Source organism: Cladophialophora yegresii (genome assembly GCF_000585515.1).
Source record: "Cladophialophora yegresii CBS 114405 chromosome Unknown aczIN-supercont1.1, whole genome shotgun sequence".
NCBI classification, from domain to species: Eukaryota; Fungi; Ascomycota; class Eurotiomycetes; order Chaetothyriales; family Herpotrichiellaceae; genus Cladophialophora; species Cladophialophora yegresii.
The window spans coordinates 690,325-707,977 of record NW_006913045.1 but is presented as its reverse complement, the minus strand read 5'-3'; the positions used below and the strand labels follow the sequence as shown (position 1 = coordinate 707,977).

Below are 17,653 nucleotides of genomic sequence, written 5' to 3'. Positions count from 1 at the left end.
GACCCCCTAAAACAGCCTGGAAGGGCTTTCGCAGGCTTATCGCTAGCCGACTCCCAGTAATACGTACAGGTAGGTACTCACCAAAGTTTACGTAGCAGCCGGGAAGAACTCTGGACGATAGTTTCCCACCAACCTACCAGCGCCTCTACAGACGAAACATCAGCGTTCACCTTGTCGGTACAGCGTAGTCCACAATTCCTCCTCGTGTTCTCACAGCCTAGGCTCAAGTCCCGGGAGCAAGAACTGTCATTTCGAACATGGCCTGCATGCTCTTCCCCTCTTGTGATGGCCTCACATAGCACGGGCGTGGATGCGAGACCCCCCCGGAACAGCGACGATGAGGAAGCCGCAAGGAGATCTCGAGCCCGCGTCTCGCGCGCCTGTACACGATGTCGGACTCGAAAAGATAAATGCGACGGCCTCCAGCCAGAGTGTTCAAACTGCGCCAATGCCAACGTACCTTGCATATATATCGCAGCAACCAAGAAACGAGGACTCCCAGAGGGATATGTTCGTGGAATGGAGAAGTTATGGGCTGTCATGCTACAAAAGGTTGATGGTCTTGACAAAGCTGTGCGCCGCGTGGTGGAAGAGCGCGAGGACGAATTGCTGCATATATGGAACCACCAGAAGTTCGGTGACGAGCTCCACACATTCTGGAAGGACTCCAGCGTACTCACGGACTTGGAAAAGCTGTTGTCGCGCATAGATCATGGCCCTCAGCAGGACTTGAAGAGGAAACGCGACAGAGAGGACAGCGGGATGTTACCAGCCTCGACCAGCAATCCCGAAAAGGCCCTTGCATTGACCTCCGATTTCAAAGTGACCGAGTTATCGACAGTTACGCAGTCGACCGCACCAGCTCACGTCGGCTTGACTGACCAATTGCTTTGGCAACGGCCGCAGACAGGACCCAATCATACCAACTTGGAGTTGCCAGCACCCATCGACGTGTACGTGGGAAGGCCAGAGATTCCACCTTTGGTGTCAAGAGACCTTGCCCCAGAGAAGGTACCACTGCCTCCAACCGCTTCAATGCTCCTTGACCAGTATTTTACCTATACTCACTGTTGCTTCCCCATTCTGGACAGACCGTACGTACTACGGAAGTTCTACGAGCACACCAGACCACGAAACCCGGTTCATTTGGACAACGGCGACCTTGCTTGCCTCTGGGCTATCTGTGCCTACTCGCAACAGCAAACAAAGCACTTGGGCCTACAGCCCAGCATTGGACCTGGTGCTTCTGTTGCCAACATGCGTGCCCGTGCCAGGGATCTGATACCACCAGAGAGTGGACCTTTCGCAATAAACCATGTGCAAGCGCTTTTGCTGCTTGCCCTGCTCGACGTGGGACTTGGTGACTGGACGTCTGCCTGGATGCTAACCGGATATGCAGTCCGCGCTTTTCTCGATACGCAAGACGCTCATTTCCCCCAACAGCATGGTAGAGCGCTTACAAGCGCTGCTTCTTTTCTCGCCGGGCAGGGAAACGACCCAGGCTCACATCGAAATCCAACAGACGTTAGGCAGCAAAGGTGGCAGGCGGTACTGCAAGGTTGTTTCATCTTGGAGACGGTGGTTTCCCTCCGGCTGAGAAGAACTCCACATCTTCGACGTAGCCAATTCAATCTGAACTCTGTGCAACTTATCGACGAGGACGGACACGAAGAATGGGAGCCTTGGCTCGTTAACGGCGGGGCTAGGCCACCATCTCACGAGCCCGCTTTCGCCATCAGCTGCTTCAATAGGTTGACAGAGCTATGTGCAATTGCTAATGAAGCCGCAGACATTATTTTCTATGGAGTTGATCCTGGAGCATCATCGACGCAACCGGTCTGGCATCAATTGCATGCGCTTTCCGAACGATACTGCTTCACAGTAGCAGAGGTAGAGCGACGTCCACCACATCAGATGCTCTTGCAAGCATGTCATTTCATAGTCGAATCAGCTCTACTCCGGACGACCCATGATATTCCGCAAAACCCAGCACCACGATGTCGTGAAATCCTCGAGCTCTTTGAGCAGTCCTGGAATCTGCCTGAGAAGTGTGGTATTCCATCGATCTTAGTAGCATTTTGCCATCTGCTCGGCCCTTCCGCGATCTGGGGCAATTTCGCTGAGACGCGGTCAAGATTGTCGATCTCGTGGCCTGGGTTCAGCTCTTCCGATGCTGGTGGGATCGATTCGATGTCAGCTGGGGCTCCGAGTCTCTCGGCCCACAATTCGGCCTCTGTTAACAGCCCTCTGCTTCCAATCTCTCCCTTCGGTTTCCAACCGCATCCTACCCTTCTTGGTTCGACCACACGCCATGCCGAGCGGCCGGTATCAGTTGGCTATCAGGGAGGAATGAGCTATAACAACGCGCTTCAACTACAACAACAACCCGAGCCCCCAGCAAGCGACTATGGAGGTATGAGCATCGACATACCAGGTCAAGACCAGATGGATGTCGGCTTGGAGAAACAGATGGCTGTGGGGTTGGGTACATCACCCAGCTTTGATGGCGATGAGATTGACGCCTTGTTCCATGAGATGGCTCAGCTTGATACAACCCAGTGGACTGTGAACCGGACGCAAGGGTTGAAAGACTTTGGGTTTGCCGACGATTCTACTTTCCAAGCTTTCTGTAATGATCCGGATCGCCTGATGTTGTCAGAAGGGTACATGGGCCCAGCGTTCAATGGTGGTAGTCTGGCTTCTGGAGGCCAGGCTGTGGCCGCGAGGGGCGATGATGCTCAACTTGGGAGAATGTCGTTTGAGGACATTTTCAGGTAGATAACAGTCCAGTCATCTAGGTCGTCCAGGCTTTTAGCGTCAATTACACGGTACTACTTCGTACTACGTGTCACATGGCCAATAGCTCAGCCTTGTCTGTGAGTCGTGTTGCAGCCTTGGCAAATAACCGAGGTTATACCGGACACAAAATGCGCGTTGAACCTGCCAGGATGGAGGACCAAGCACATTTTCTCGAACAAGCTGTGAGACTCAACTCCTCGACAACCTCGAGCTACAAAGCAACTGATCAGGGTGTACGTGTGTCCTTCCTAAGCCTCTTCCGGAATCGCCCTCAGGCTCTCAATCATTGTAGAACGACTGCGTTCACCTATCCGCAAAAATCGAGCTGCGTTCAACTAGGGTCACCCATCCATATCCCCTCAGCTCCTGCCGCCTTGCTCGACACTGCTATACGTTGCAAGATGCCGCCTCGGGGTGCCTCCACGGCTATAAATCCAGTGCGCTTACAAACCGTGTCGCGCTTAAAAATCAGGCATCCCGACAAGCAGGAGCCGAATCCCTGTCTGGGACCCATGACCGCTATGTTGAGTACGTTCTACCCGCGGGCCGCTATCGAAGATAAACAAAGGTGGAAGACCTGGGGAGATAGCAGAAACCTTGTGGCAACCTTGACGCTATCAAGAAGAGGAGTTGGGATAATGAAGCATGAACATGGCTGCATGTCGATTTGAAGAGCTGGAGGGCACGCTAGGGATCCTGCACATCATACTGACATACTCCTTGAATAGACTGCTGGGCCGCCGGTGCCGCTTCAGGAGGGTGTGGACACCTCGAAAAAGTCCTGCGCGAATGCATGGATGCACCTGTACGTTACGACTATTCCATGCACCACTTGCATCCACGTTCCGATTGGGTTGGATCATTTGCTGACTATGTGCGCGGATAGAAACCCCCTGCGAAGGCCAAATCCACGATAAACCACCATCTGGGACGACTGTACCCGTTGATTTCGGGGCCGAAGAAGAAGACCTGAGATGATAGTACGTACTTATCGCGTCATTACGAGTGCGGCTTCATGACGCTCGACGCCTACAAACCTACTTCACTCTGGCTGGGAACTTCGGGGGATGATGACAATATATGTGCAGACTTCCCTGGGCAACTTCACGCAGCATGGACTGGAACGTTGTAGGAAACGTTCCAAAAATTTGAGCATGTACCATAGCAGGATGGAAATAAAGCAGGGCCGTCGTGGCCGACCTCGGGAAATTTCTGCTTGCGATTACTGTGATCTGCTTCGGGCAGCTGCATGGTGCGGAGGCCGAGAGGTACATTGATCTTGATCTGGAAGGGGCGTACCGGCAGGAAGGCGACTATGTTGATGTGATGTTGGTCGAGGCGACTGTTGAAGGATGCTATGGTGCTGTACCACTGCAAGGCCACATATATAATCCTTTCGCAGCGTATGTGTGTTTGTGATGCTGTTTTGCCCATGCACCGTACATATTGAGGACAAGCACTTAAGTGTGCAATAGTTAGGCATGCGGCTGTCTGTTTCCTCAGAAGCTGCTTGGCCGAGCCTCGTCTGTGGGAACTTTGGGTTCAGATCGCAAACTCGTGCTCTTGCCTCTCCAACCACGATCTTCGTCAAGCTCGCTCTTTCTTCAGTGGATGCTCATGTACGTCTCAACCACCGTTTTACTCGTTTGGACCCTGGCACGGGAACGGTGGCTACTTTACGGTCCGTGACGCCAGGATCGAACTCCGCATCTGGCAGGATACACCAATGGCCATTTCAAGAGCTTGGATCCCGCTGTCCTTCTGCGCGAGCATAGCCGCCAGATGGCTGGATACTTTTCACCACGACAAAAGTTCCCTGATCAACCACTCAAACACGGCGGGGCTCAATAGCCGCTGCGCCTCGATGCCTGTTTGCAAGCCATGACCTTGGCCACTCATGAAATCCTTTAAGAGTCCACAGTCGAGGACAGAAGAATACAGTCACCACTTCGATCCATATGTCAGTCATGCTGAATACAGCCAACACTCCTCGATTCATAGTCCGATAATGCTGGATAGAGGCAGAGACAAGGATGTGCTCAATTTCAGCTGATGTACTCCGTCACCTCCCCCAGAAGCTGTGCGACGACTGCGCTTCACTGGATCTCGAGGCTCCTTTTTCGTCGACGGACTTACTCTTTGGGAAGGACCAAAGGGCAATCGTCTTGAAGTATATCAGGCAAGACGAGCTTGAACCCTCCTGTCGTCTTTGCGTACTCTTGGCCCACACAAAGAAAGGCAACATGAAAGACTTTGTAGATAGTCTGATTGTTTCCCCATATCATAGAGGTGACCTCTGGGGCAATTTCAAGCCACATATCATAATTGGCTCGTATCCACCGGATCTGTACACTTCGCGCAGCAAGTCGGGCGTCGCATTGCTCGAAAGGGATCGACTAGAAGAAGCTGCGATCTTCCACTTCAACGAGGATTCCGGTCTCATATTACCTCTTTATCCGCCAGACAATTCCCAATGCTCACAAGGTCGGCGGATCCAGACCCAGGGTATCGACTTCGGTCTTGTGCGAAATTGGATCGAACAGTGTCGAAGGGAACATCCGAGTTGCTGTAGCTCACGGCCAAGTCGGGAGACTCGTCCACACTACTTGCTGGACTGCAACACCAGGACTATCGTGCAAGACAGGGGCGACATGGACTATGTAGCGTTAAGCTATCTATGGGGATCATCTTCGGCTACTTTCAACACGCGTGTGAAGCATCACGTCGGCGAATCGCTTGGCCCTTTACCACAGACCATCGAAGACGCCATCATTGTCACAAAGCACGTCAACATGCGTTATCTCTGGGTGGATCGTCTCTGCTTGCCGCAGGATGAAACGACAGACTTCTACAATGATCTCAGGTCAATGGCTGTGCTGTATGAATCCGCCGAGCTGGTCATTATTGCTGCGGCTGGCGATGGAGCTGACTACGGTCTCCCTGGCGTGCAAGCCCGACATCGGCTGGAACAGTGTTGTATCCAAATCGGCGGCCATGACTATATCGTCTTTGACACGCCACTGAGATTGGCTCTGGAGGAGTCCAGATATATAACACGAGGATGGACATATCAAGAGGAGGTATCGTCAGCCCGGCGGCTGTACTTTACTGATCACCAAGTATATTTTGAGTGTCGGGCCTCTCAATCGTGCGAATTCGTGGTCAATGCAGACACCCTGCCGCGTTTCATGAAGGGACGCAGAAATGACAACCCAAAAGCCGACCCAACAGATATCGATACGATGAACACCGCCTGGCGCCACATAAAAGCCGTCTCTGAAAGGGCTCTGACGTATGAATCAGACGCCCTGAATGCTGTCTTGGGTCTTCTTGAGAGACCAGAAGCTCCGGACACCACCCCAAGAGTCCGGCACTTGTACGGCATTCCATTGCCGCAAGATCACGTCACGGAGCGTTTCACGGAACAGCTTTCCTGGAGAGTTCTGGGCAGCAGGCGCCGTCTACATGACTTCCCCAGTTGGTCCTGGGCGGGTTGGGCCGGCCGCGGATATATGTTCGAGCCTAGCGTGTCACCTCCCGCTACAGGCCCGACTACCTCGGAGGTTATGCTTGAAGACCAAACAGGCCGCTTGACTCCGTTGATTGATGTGTCTCTGATGCGCGGAAACGACTTGCTTAGCGTCATGCCCCAAATCCTCCACATCACAGCACAGGTATGCGAGTTCCAATGGAGTGGACTCCGGGCGGCATCGAAGCCAGACGGCGTCCTCGTGACCATGCCAGGCAAAGATGGTGAATCTCATGCATCCATTGTAATGAGCACGAATTATGACTTGGACGAGCTCGAGCACATTCTCCAGCCACCGTGCAAGCTGCTCGGCTTGTTACCTCGCGCGTGGTCCTACTCCTTGTACTGGGAATGTAGGATGCTTGTTGTAGCGGCAGTCCGCGGCGGAGAAAACCCCGTGGAGCGAGTCGGTACAATATTTCCTAGAGACATTATCATGGCCGACATAGAAAACCCCAAGCTGTGGGGTTGGAAAAGAAGGACGGTGCGGATACGATGACGGAGTTTTCACTAGGCTCGACCAGACTCGACAGGACGCGGATGGGATTATCCAGCACACGGGATGAAGACCTCAGACCTCAGACCTCAGACCTCAGACCTCAGATCAGCTTTTGTTGCCATGAGGATATGACCTTGGCGAAGATTGTCAATGCGAGGGATACATACATAGGCGCATGCACAGAAAGACAGCGAAATGCGGTGTAGAGGAGAGGAAGGGACGAACTGAGCTCAGCGCAACGCCAATGTGAGATCCATCCCCATCGCCACTCCCAGTTCATTAATGTATCGAGTCCAGCCAACGGAGGGGTAGAGGTAGGCACATGTAGAGAGATGTACCCAGGTAGATTGTTACAGGTTCATTCATTCACGTACATTGCATCCAACATACCTCCCCAATACTCTTTCGTCGGCGGTTGACACCTTATCGACATCAGCGCGCGAGCACCCCGGCTTTTCCCTACATACCGAGCCCCTCCGTGACTGGACTTGACCTCGCGGTATGATATGTATCTCTTCGACTCGACAACAACAAAGTCAAATCGCAATAAAATTAAACTCACCGAGCGGTCAATTAGATTAGTTCCCTTACACAGTCAATCACAGTCACGATCAAAGTCACAGTAACTGTCGTTTGAATCATTTCCTCGACAAAAGGAATACCAGGAAATGAAAGGGGATCCCCAACCCTCCGTATGATGATTTGAGATCACAGTAACGGGCAATTATGTTGGGTGCTCAAACAAGCATCACCAGGAAGTGACGCCCTGAAACGAAATCCCAAAAACCCCATTTTGATAGGTAGGTATTTTGAAACCACAGTAATCGTCAACCAATATACTTGATTCAACGAAGATTACCAGGAAGTGAAACCGAATCCCAAAAAGCTCATTTGATTTTTTGAACGCCCCAAGCCGACAAGGAAATTCGTTTCCCGGTCATGTCATGTCTGCGTTTCAGTTGTTGTACAGTCCCAGTCCCAGTCCCAGTCCCAGAGAACCCGAAGAAGACGCCGCAGGGGTTGGAACCCATCCTGCCCCAAAACTATTTTAGTCCAAAGCAAGACCTGACTGAGCATACCAGACCAGACCAAAGCAATCCCGCAACGCTAATTCGATGAGCGAATGCATGAACAAACAATTCCAATCAAACATGACGCTCCCAACGATTGCGATTACGACCTCTTGAACATGAAATACCCGTACATGCCACCCACGTCCTGCTCTACGACGGGCACCTTCCTCATGCCCCACCACCGCGCACCCATTTTCCAGGGCCGCCAGCCGTCGTCGACAGGTCCTTGAAGGGCAGGCTGGCGGACGTACCACCCGCGCCGACCGAGTTCCTTGACGACCCACTCTGGCTTGGCTTTGCTGCTGGTGCTGCGGATGTTGCCCTGTCGGCGCTTCACCTCGGCGAGCACGTCGGAGCCGAGTTCGATGACCTCGAGTGGCAATGTAGATTTGTCGAGAAGCGAGCTGGGATTGTAGGACAGGGAGAGCTGGGTGACTGAGGGGATGAGGCTGAGGTCGAGGTAGCGTAGCGTGCTGCGGGAAGAAGAACTTGGGTTGTTGTTATTATTATTGTTCTCCTCTTCGCCACGTGGTTCGTCATCAGAGGAAGTGGCTGCAGATTGTCTGAACAGACGGACGATATCGCTTCCGAGGCTGAGGTTTGCGCCCCGGAGCCCCAGTTCCTCGAGGTGGGTGCCTAGCTTTTGAAGACCAGGGATGTGTGAGGGGTTAATTTTGGCGCCGTTGAGGTTCAGCGATCGGAGGGTGGATGGGAGAGAGGCCACCAGGGCTGTGACGTCGTCTTCGCGGAGGAGTCTGTGCCGTGAGGCATCTGCCGCGAGATTGAGGTAGATGATGTTCTCGCGGACGGCGGGGTGTGTGGTAAGGAACCTGACGACGCCGGCGCCGGTGAGATGGGTGCAACGCTCGAGGTTGAGGTGTGTGATGCGAGCACTAGGTGGGATCGAGAACAGAGCCTTGTCGTTGATCAACGTGTGGGCCACGTCGAGGTGTGTCAGGTTGGTGAGCAGTGGAAGGAGTGCCTCGAAGACTGGTTCTTGCAGGGTGGCGCACTCGTGCAGGGATAGTCGTTTGAGGCTTGTGAGCGGGGAAGACAGACTGGTCGTGACGCTGGTGAAGGCCTCGACGAAAGGCCGTGAGGAGCAGGCACAGAAGTCGAGGGCCTGCATGAGCGGCATATTGAAGAGTGTTGAGATGATGTTGCTGTCGAGTTCTTCATCTACGTGCTCGTGTACGAGGAAGGCTTGCAGATTCGGCATCAAATCGAGGCACGCTTTGAGGGTCTCTGGCTTGAGGAATGGAGTCTGGTTCCGTGTGCTGCGAGCGCTGCCGAAACCCATGTTCGAGTAGTGAGAGAAGTCCAGCCATTGGACCAGCTCGCCCAGTTGTGGCACCGTCCTGAGGGTCCGCATCAACTTGGCAAAGGCTCTGGACTGCGGCATTGAGACATGTCGGTACAGCACCTTCACGGCCGCTTGGTGAATGGTTTTGGATACCAACGCGCAAGACGCCAGATCGACGTGTGGTCGTGCATAGGGGTCTGCCGTGTGATCGACCGTCACGTATGAGAGGATGAGTTCCAGGACTTCCTCTGGCATGGACTCGAGCCATGAGAACGGGACTTCACGCGAGACCTGCGAGAGGGTCTCATCCGTGTCGTCTGCGATTGCTGTGCCTTCCAGCGTCCCATCGAACCCCTCGCCGAGCCGGACTGAGTCTCGTACCCGCTCCCTCCATACCTCAAGGCTGAAACTGGCTGGATGCGGATGGAATTGGGTGATTTCCTTGGCGAACGGGAGGTTGAACAATTTCTGTGCGGCGCGGCGCTTCTCTAGTTCGTCGAGGATCTTCTCCAGCTTTCGAGGGTTGTTGCGAGCATAGCCTTCCAGTCGGGTCCGCACGTGATCTTCGTGCGAGCCAGCAAAATGGTAGGAACAAAGACCCTTTGTCCTGCACCATTGACTGCATGGCCATGCGATCCATTCGACCTCTTCTAGGTCTTGGGATGAAAGCGACGACTCGAATGACTGTGGCAAGCCATCACCTGAACGGGATCGATGGTCAGTATGTTGTGGTACTCTCGAATCGAAGAGTGAACTCCTGACTTACCGGCTTCTTCTTTGACTGAGGCGTATGAGAACTTCCTAGAAGCACTGCTCATATCTTCTGGAGGCGAAATAATACACTTGTGGTAGTTCCTGGTTACAAACGAGTCTCCAGGTGGTTCGTGCTGATGAGTAGTCACAGTCTTGTTGCGAGATCTGAATGGCAGCATTGTCAGACGGAAGGAGGGTGGTCTTATGAAGCCTCGAGGTATCAAACGACCAAGAATGGAAAAAACTCCAGCCAAACTCCACCGACCCCAGGAAAATGATGCAGGGAAAATGCACGGTGAAAAGATGCAATGTTAGGAAAATATTAGGAAAGATGGGGGTAAGAGAAACAAAACGAGAGGACAAGGGCGGTATATTCTGTGTCATTGTTTTCAGGTCCGACGGCAGGAGGCGTGGTATGTGCACCCAACACGTACCACGGCCGTCTCCCAGAGCCTTGTCGACTAAGCAGTTAACGGCAGGCTGTGAATCATCGCCGGCCCGGCTTGGCTTGAGTTTTCGCCTTGGTTCTGGAATGACAGCGGCATGGCTCGAGCAACGATTAGCTGAGCGAGGATATCCGCGGGCACCGCCAGCGGGAGGATTTCCTTGCCGGGTCAGGTGCCTAGCGATCGTGACAGAACGTGACCAGATGATGCAAAAGGCGGAGTCGGGAGGCAAGGGCCCGGACATTGTTGCAGCCGCGAGCCACGAGGTGAAAAGTCTGGATGGCAATCGAAGGTCCAAGTGAACAAAGAGTAAAAGTGGTGTCAAGAATTCCTGGCCATTACGTAGCAATATCCGGGGTAGGCTTGGCGCCAGGTCATCCCGTCATTCAAGGTTTTCCCGCTCAGGTTTAGTCACGGTGTGCAGACAATCACTTGTGCCTGACACGAAGAGATTTCCTCTGGTGCCTCCAGGTCAAAATTTGCAGAGCGGCGTCCATAACAGGCTTCGAGAATCCTATGACAAAGATGTACAACCTCAGGCCGTCAAGCGTGCAGTGCTCACCGTGGCTTCCCCGCCACCATCCCATATACATACAACGAATGCTTCTAGCATCTCCTCGGGTATTCCAGACTCGCGCGTCGCAACATTTCATCGAGGGGAACTTTGAACACAAACAGACTAGGACACCGCCATATTCAACTCACCCGACCACCTCATGCATCGATCCATCCACCTTGAGTCACATCGAACTTCTTTAGGACATCCCCAGTATTCTGCCTCGACGGGGCGGGCGACTTCAGGCTCAACGCATCAAATTGCACCCTGTCAATTTCCGGGGTTTTAGCTCTTCCCCGCAAACTCTCTCCCATCCTGACGCGCTCGCATAGACTTTTGAGGACACCACCCAACCACTCGAAGTCCTTGAGCTCCAGATAGATTTGACCCGAGATCCGCGTCCAGAGCTTTCCATCGTACTCATAAATCGCAACAAATGTGTTGAACTCGTCCACCAGCGTTTTCTCCATCCACGCCCTATGAATCGGCACATCGGCTTCTTGAATGATGATCGGACCCGACGAGTGTAGGCTCGGAGAATTGAGCGGGGAGGTCGACCGTCTGGGCTCGCCCAAGAGGTTCCCTGAGCTGGCGGAAGGTGATCGCATCTGCGATAGAGTATTCGCACTGGGGAAACCGTAAGAAGACTGCCGCAGTGCCGGAGACAGACCGCCAGCACTCCCGGCCCCACCAGGTCCCATGCTAATGCTCCCACGAGAGTATGCGCCGACGATGGTGATGGGCAGCAAGATGTTCGCCATGGCACAGTCTCTTAGACCACCAGCCCAGCCAATGCGACCACCCTCCCGTTTGTCACTGGCTTCGTAGCTTCCCATGGTCCGCAGTCCGTATCCGGCATCCATGTCGTCCATTACTTCGGTTCCCAGTAGCATGGCGAGGAGATCTGCTCCTCTTTGCGCAATATCTCGTATGTAGTTGTAGATGGCCTCCTCTCCCCCGCACAGATTCTGTCGGAAGTTGAGAGCGGCCGGCACACAATAGTAAGGCGCATTATCGGCCGTAGCGACAAACTGGAAAAGGTTTACAAAGGCTGATTTCTCGGTGGGTGGAAGAGGGTTGCGAATGGACGAGCTCGACTGCGGCACGAATCCGTGCGAGGTAGGAAAAGTAGTCCGGATGAGATGCTGATTACGCTTGGGCACGTGGAAAACAGCACAGCCTCGTGGGGTATATAACCACCTGTGCTACGTCAGATACCACAACACCCTCGAACATATTGTGAGCGGCGTCTAGAATTGCGTTTCAACTTACTTGTGGCAGTTGCTGACGAAGAAGTCAGCATCAAGCTGAGATAGGTTTAAAGGAATTTGTCCGACGCCGTGGGCTCCGTCAATCAAGCTCAGGATACCATATTCCTTGCACATCTTGGTGATTCTTTCGAACGGAAACCGAACTCCTGGCAGAGACACGATCGTTTCGAAGACACAGACCTTCGGATTCAGCCCGTCGTACAAGACCCGTGATATCGTTTGCGACAGGGCGTTTAGGATTTCAGAGTGGGTGCAAGGAAGTGAGTAGGCAAAGTCTTGCCCGTGTCCCACCTTACGAAGTTGCAGCTGAGGGTTGGTCTCAACGATAGAAGCCAGCGTCTTCTCGATGGCTCCATAGATGGTGTCGAAATATATGATACAGTCCTTCTCCTTGTACTGCAAGTTGCGCAAGACGGTATTGACGCCTGGAAGATTAGCAAAAAGCACCTGAAGGCAGAACAAGGCTCGCTCACCGGACGTCGCGTTCTGCACGAAAACGCACTCATCCGGCGGGACGTTGAGGAGTCTCGCAATCCTTTCTCTGGACTTGTCTAGAAGGTCGACATATTGGTAGCGCAAGAATTTATCCGGTGCCGCCTCTGCCAATTTCTGATAACCACGGAGCGCATTGCGGACAGGGAGTGAATAGCTGCCGAACGAGCCTACACAAATTGGCGGTCAGGTTACCCGTGATCAGACTGATATGCTGTAGTCAGACAGATATGCTGTAATGTGGTCATGGATGCCGGGCCATATCGATAGGGAGTATTGCTTTCGGAGGCTTGGCATTATGAGATAGGAGCCTGAATCGAGAACACTTACCGTGGTTCAGATTGGTGTATTTCGGATCAAACAAGAACTGCGACTTGAAGCCATGACCGAACTCGGTGACTTCTCCGAATGAGCCCATGTTGGTGGTCCTCGAATCAAGAAAGCAATATCAAACCAAGTACAAGGCGCATGAGGGTCAGTCGCTCAGTTTTTGTTGCTCGTGACCGCTTCTATTGCTTGAGATTTCCAGAATGCCACACCCCGTTTCTGGGTCGACAAGGTGTATATGCGAGCAAACTGGGCGAGAGTCGCAGTAGACAAGGCCTGCCACCGCAGATATGGGAATACGACAGCGTGACTCGGTCTGATCAAGCTGAAACTCGAGTTTTGGCGTTTACGAGTTTGCACGGCGGGGCTGAAAGGCTCGTCTGGGGGCGGGAACAGAAATCAAGCCGCAGTCTAAAGCTGCCAAGAAGTGTAACTGTGCCCTGTGACCAGGGATGGAGAAAAGCTATTCACTCCCGCACCTGCTGGCCACTGAAGAAACATGCCTGGGACGTTTCAAAGCACAAGAGCGATCCGGCCGGATGTCGTAAGAGAGTTGGACCCCGTCTCACCCCTTTCAACCGTGGCTTAGATGCCTGCGACTAACCGCCCGGGGGTTTCCATTGGGCTGCTAAGGTGCGACTGACCCATCATGGGAGCCTCCTGGATTTAGGCCTCGCTCCAATCCTTCCTGATGGAGCTGCTAAGTTGGTCGTGACGAGAACAACAATTTGTACTGCGTAGAAGCCATCTTCTTCAGCTGTCCTCTCTAGGCGTGCTTTGTCACACGACATTCAGGAGCAGAATAGATGTAGATGCAGTGGGGTAGGAGGATGTGGTTGACCATGGACAAGAGTGCAAAGATCACGGAGTATGGATTGTGCAGATTTGTTGTTCACAAACTGCGGGTGGTGGAAGAAGCCGCTGAATCTTTCTGCCAGCTGCACGGGACAATGATATTCCTATTCCGTGATGAGCACCCCTCACACCCGCACAACGTCGGATTTTGCACGGCGATGATGTGAGTACTCCGTACTGGACCTCGGTCTAAATCGACAATGACGAAGAGCTACTCAGCACAATCCAGCCTCCAATAGAGGGGGTAGGGTCCCTGCTCCGGCTTATGTTACTTGACCTCGACAATCCAAGTCGCGAGGCTCGCACCTATTTAAGTAGCAGAATAACGGTTTCGTTGTCCGCGAAATATCGCCGAGACTGAGTTTCTAAGCTGATTGATGACCGGTGCAGCGAAGGGTCCTGCTTAAAAGACAGCGGCCCTCTTGATCCACTAAACGGGTCTGAAATTTGACTATTTTATTTCTCTAGCAAGATGCCAAAAGCAGTTTCGATATCAAAGGTCGATGGCAAGCCGGGACAGGTGTACTACCCTCTGTCCCTGGACGAGGTGCCGAAGCCTTCGCCAAAAGCAAAGGAGGTGGTAATCAAGATCCATGCCGCTGCATTGAACCACCGCGACCTATTCATCCGACAGCATCTCTATCCAGGTACGGCTTTTGGCGTCCCCCTTCTGGCCGATGGCTGCGGGACCGTCATCGCTATGGGCAGTGATGTCGATCCCAAATGGAAGGGCAAGAGAGTCGTCGTGAACCCTGGCACGGGGTGGAAAGATAGCCTGGAAGGTCCAGAGGATAAGGGTGGTTACAAGATCCTGGGAGGAACGAAGACCAACCCGAACGGCACGCTTCAGGAGTACATGTGCGTTGACGAGGGGGAACTCGAAGAAGCACCTGAGCACCTTTCTTCCATCGAAGCTGCCGCATTTGTCCTCACCGGCCTTACAGCATGGCGGGCGGTGATGGTTAAGTGCGGCGAACGCAATCTCGGGCCGGGCAAGAACATTCTGGTCACCGGGATTGGTGGTGGTGTGGCTCTGTTCGCCCTGGAGTTTGCCAAAGCGACGGGCGCCAATGTTTTCGTCACAAGCGGAAGCGCGGAGAAGATCGAAAAGGCCATCGCACTGGGTGCAAAGGGCGGAGTCAACTACAAGGAGGAAGGTTGGGACAAGAAACTACTGTCCAGCTTGCCGGCGGAGAACAAGCAACTCGATGCCATTGTCGATGGTGCTGGCGGCGACGTAGTCTCAGTCGGCGCCAAGCTGCTCAAGGTATGTGACATCAAGTTTTTCTGCCTTTCGGAAAGTACTAACACCCTCTCCAGCCAGGTGGCATAATCTCGATCTACGGCATGACCATATCACCCAAAATGCCCTTCTTGATGCAGGCTGTGTTGAAGAACATCGAGGTCAAGGGCTCAACAATGGGCTCACGGAAGGAGTTCAGAGACATGGTAAACTTCATCAAGACCAAGCAGGTCAAGCCAGTGGTATCGCGTGTCGTCCAAGGTTTCGACCTGGATGCTATCAACAGTTTGTTCGAAGACATGAAGAAAGGCAGCCAGTTTGGCAAGCTAGTGGTTGAGGTCTCGAAAGAAGGCGCTGAAAGCAAGCTGTGATATATTATTAGAAGGAGGCTGGTAAATGAGAATCCAGCAATAGGTCAGAAACATTGCTGCGTTGTGATCACAGGCTAGTCGTTGCTATAGTCTGGAAACACTTTGATCGCCATCTTCATTTCTGTGTTAGGCCTTTCGAGTTGAACGGTGCCCTGTACATTTCTATTTTTGCCCTGTGCGGTCAACAATTCCCAAGGTATCATGGCGACCTGAAGAAATACACAGTAGAAGCGTCGTGGTTGGTTCTGGCGCAGCGACGAACAAGGTACAGTATTCTCCACATCCGCTGAAGCACAATGCACGTCCTACAGGTCCCGTCCGACCTGAAAGATCGACCCACGCACAAGGGCCCAAAGTGCCAACGATCCGACCAGGTGGTCCAGGTGATCCAGGTGATCTTGCACAACACACAGAGAAGCGGTCAGGGTAGTGAACCGAATAGAGATAACAACGGCAGGCACCATCGTCCTATTCAGGACACAATCTTCGTCATTCCGGCCAGATGAAAACCTCTGTGCAGCCTCTGGATGCGTCTTGGCGTCACGAGTGGTTCGGAGCTCACCAAGAAGATTCTGCGCCCGGTATTTGGCAGTTGACAGTTCGGAGCTGCAGAACTTGACAACACATCATTGCTGGATGGCCGGCAAAAATAGACAGAACCCATCATGAACAGCCGGCAGTTGTATGATCATGCCCGAGAGCCTAGCGGCGTTGGCAAGCCCTCGAGAATATCATTCACCGAAACGTGGTCATTGGATGTGGTTTCCAAATACGGAGTACGCATGCACACTTCAAATCTTCGTCGATCTGATCGACGGACCCTGCACTTTCAACGATGCAGGTACACGAGCATTCTCCACCAAATATACGGGGTGGCAAGGTGTTCAGGGTCTGAAGTGTTTGTGATGCTGAACTAGGTGAGCGCTGCAGTGCAGTGACAGGGTGTTGCTTCCTGCACGGATGTGATTTCCTTTCGGCCCTGCGACTTATGTATCCAATTATATCTGTACCTGGATCCAGACGAGACTCGATCCTTGGCTTCGATCTGCAAGTACGGGGCAATTGCACGAATGCGTCGCGATATGTTGTTCACAAGTACTGTGGCAACCGGGGTACCGAGAGGATCACCGTGACGGTGCAAGTTGCAAGAGCATGGGCCGAGATTAAGCGAACCAGTTGGGAGGCCAGGGCAAAAATAGAACCAGCAGATCCCGTGCATTCCTGGAAAATGCCGGATAAGCATTCGCACAGCCTCAAAAATTTCCCATCGTTCCTACCTCGCGCCTAAACAGTACTTGCTGATTGTCATCGATGCGTCTCGATGCACGCGCTCCGGACGATCTTCAATTCGCCTTTCCAATAGCATACGAGGAACTCCATTGAAGGGGATGATGGTTTGTCAGGACGTGGTCCGCCAGCGCAGCACCAGCCAACGAGTGTTCTGCGTGGGAGGTACGTAGAAAGCGCATTGTTTGGCTTTCTGCCAGACAACCAACGGGCAGGGCAAATCGGACCCGACGTTTCATCGCGGGACCCATTGACGTGTTGATAAGCTCTTCTGCGGAAGGCCGACCGCGCCGGTGAGGGCGGTGGTACGTTGGTGAAGTGGTCGGAAGGTGACGAGTAATTCATAATTCATTGTACTGTGGTAGCGTGATGAAGCCTCTGGTGCAGTCTAGCTAGGACAGGCATGGCCCCTAATCGAGACCCACACAGGCCCGAAGTACGTGCTGTACTCGTAGGAACAAGCGTGAGGAGCACGTTAGGCATCTTTGAAGGCTGCAGGAACAGTGGTAGATCTGCATCAAGACGAGACTCGACGTGACCGGCAACATTGCCTACGGGAAACAATCAACGACGAGTACGGAGTACTGTGTACCTTGTACACAGCATGCAAAACAATGTGCACTCGCGCCGGATTTAGCCCATGCCATACTCACCTGCATGTGGGGGTTGAGCTTTGAGATAGCGCCCAGCGGTGAACGACCTAATTAAGTGCTCCGAGTTCGGTCTCGTACGGGTCGAGCTGGCCGGTTAGTGGAGGAAGTTGTGTTCAACCTCGCTTAAGCTGCAGTCGAGGTTCAAAGACAGCCAACGAGCGACCAAGACGTGCAACTGTGAAAGGAGAATCTGGAG

General features: G+C 53.1%; 6 protein-coding genes across 6 annotated transcripts; 4 read left to right on the top strand and 2 right to left on the bottom strand.

The window, feature by feature from the left end:
• Positions 1–519: 519 nt before the first annotated feature.
• A1O7_00255 (uncharacterized protein) lies at positions 520–2,778 on the top strand (the record flags this gene model as incomplete). The annotated part of the gene is made up of 1 exon (XM_007754297.1): positions 520–2,778. The coding sequence occupies one exon, from the start codon at positions 520–522 to the stop codon at positions 2,776–2,778; it is 2,259 nt and encodes a 752-aa protein (XP_007752487.1).
• Positions 2,779–3,200: 422 nt separating this feature from the next.
• Positions 3,201–3,772, top strand: A1O7_00254 (uncharacterized protein; the record flags this gene model as incomplete). The annotated part of the gene is made up of 3 exons (XM_007754296.1): positions 3,201–3,327; positions 3,528–3,604; positions 3,686–3,772. The coding sequence occupies 3 exons, from the start codon at positions 3,201–3,203 to the stop codon at positions 3,770–3,772; spliced, it is 291 nt and encodes a 96-aa protein (XP_007752486.1).
• A 1,270-nt stretch (positions 3,773–5,042) lies between these two features.
• On the top strand, positions 5,043–6,827 carry A1O7_00253 (uncharacterized protein; the record flags this gene model as incomplete). The annotated part of the gene is made up of 1 exon (XM_007754295.1): positions 5,043–6,827. One exon carries the CDS (start codon positions 5,043–5,045, stop codon positions 6,825–6,827), a length of 1,785 nt encoding a protein of 594 aa, XP_007752485.1.
• Positions 6,828–8,000: 1,173 nt separating this feature from the next.
• Positions 8,001–10,135, bottom strand: A1O7_00252 (uncharacterized protein; the record flags this gene model as incomplete). Its single annotated transcript, XM_007754294.1, has 2 exons — positions 8,001–9,904; positions 9,970–10,135. The coding sequence occupies 2 exons, from the start codon at positions 10,133–10,135 to the stop codon at positions 8,001–8,003; spliced, it is 2,070 nt and encodes a 689-aa protein (XP_007752484.1).
• Positions 10,136–11,116: 981 nt separating this feature from the next.
• A1O7_00251 (uncharacterized protein) lies at positions 11,117–13,139 on the bottom strand (the record flags this gene model as incomplete). The annotated part of the gene is made up of 4 exons (XM_007754293.1): positions 11,117–12,158; positions 12,231–12,654; positions 12,703–12,891; positions 13,052–13,139. The coding sequence occupies 4 exons, from the start codon at positions 13,137–13,139 to the stop codon at positions 11,117–11,119; spliced, it is 1,743 nt and encodes a 580-aa protein (XP_007752483.1).
• A 1,236-nt stretch (positions 13,140–14,375) lies between these two features.
• A1O7_00250 (uncharacterized protein) lies at positions 14,376–15,517 on the top strand (the record flags this gene model as incomplete). Its single annotated transcript, XM_007754292.1, has 2 exons — positions 14,376–15,170; positions 15,224–15,517. 2 exons carry the CDS (start codon positions 14,376–14,378, stop codon positions 15,515–15,517), a joined length of 1,089 nt encoding a protein of 362 aa, XP_007752482.1.
• Positions 15,518–17,653: the final 2,136 nt, after the last annotated feature.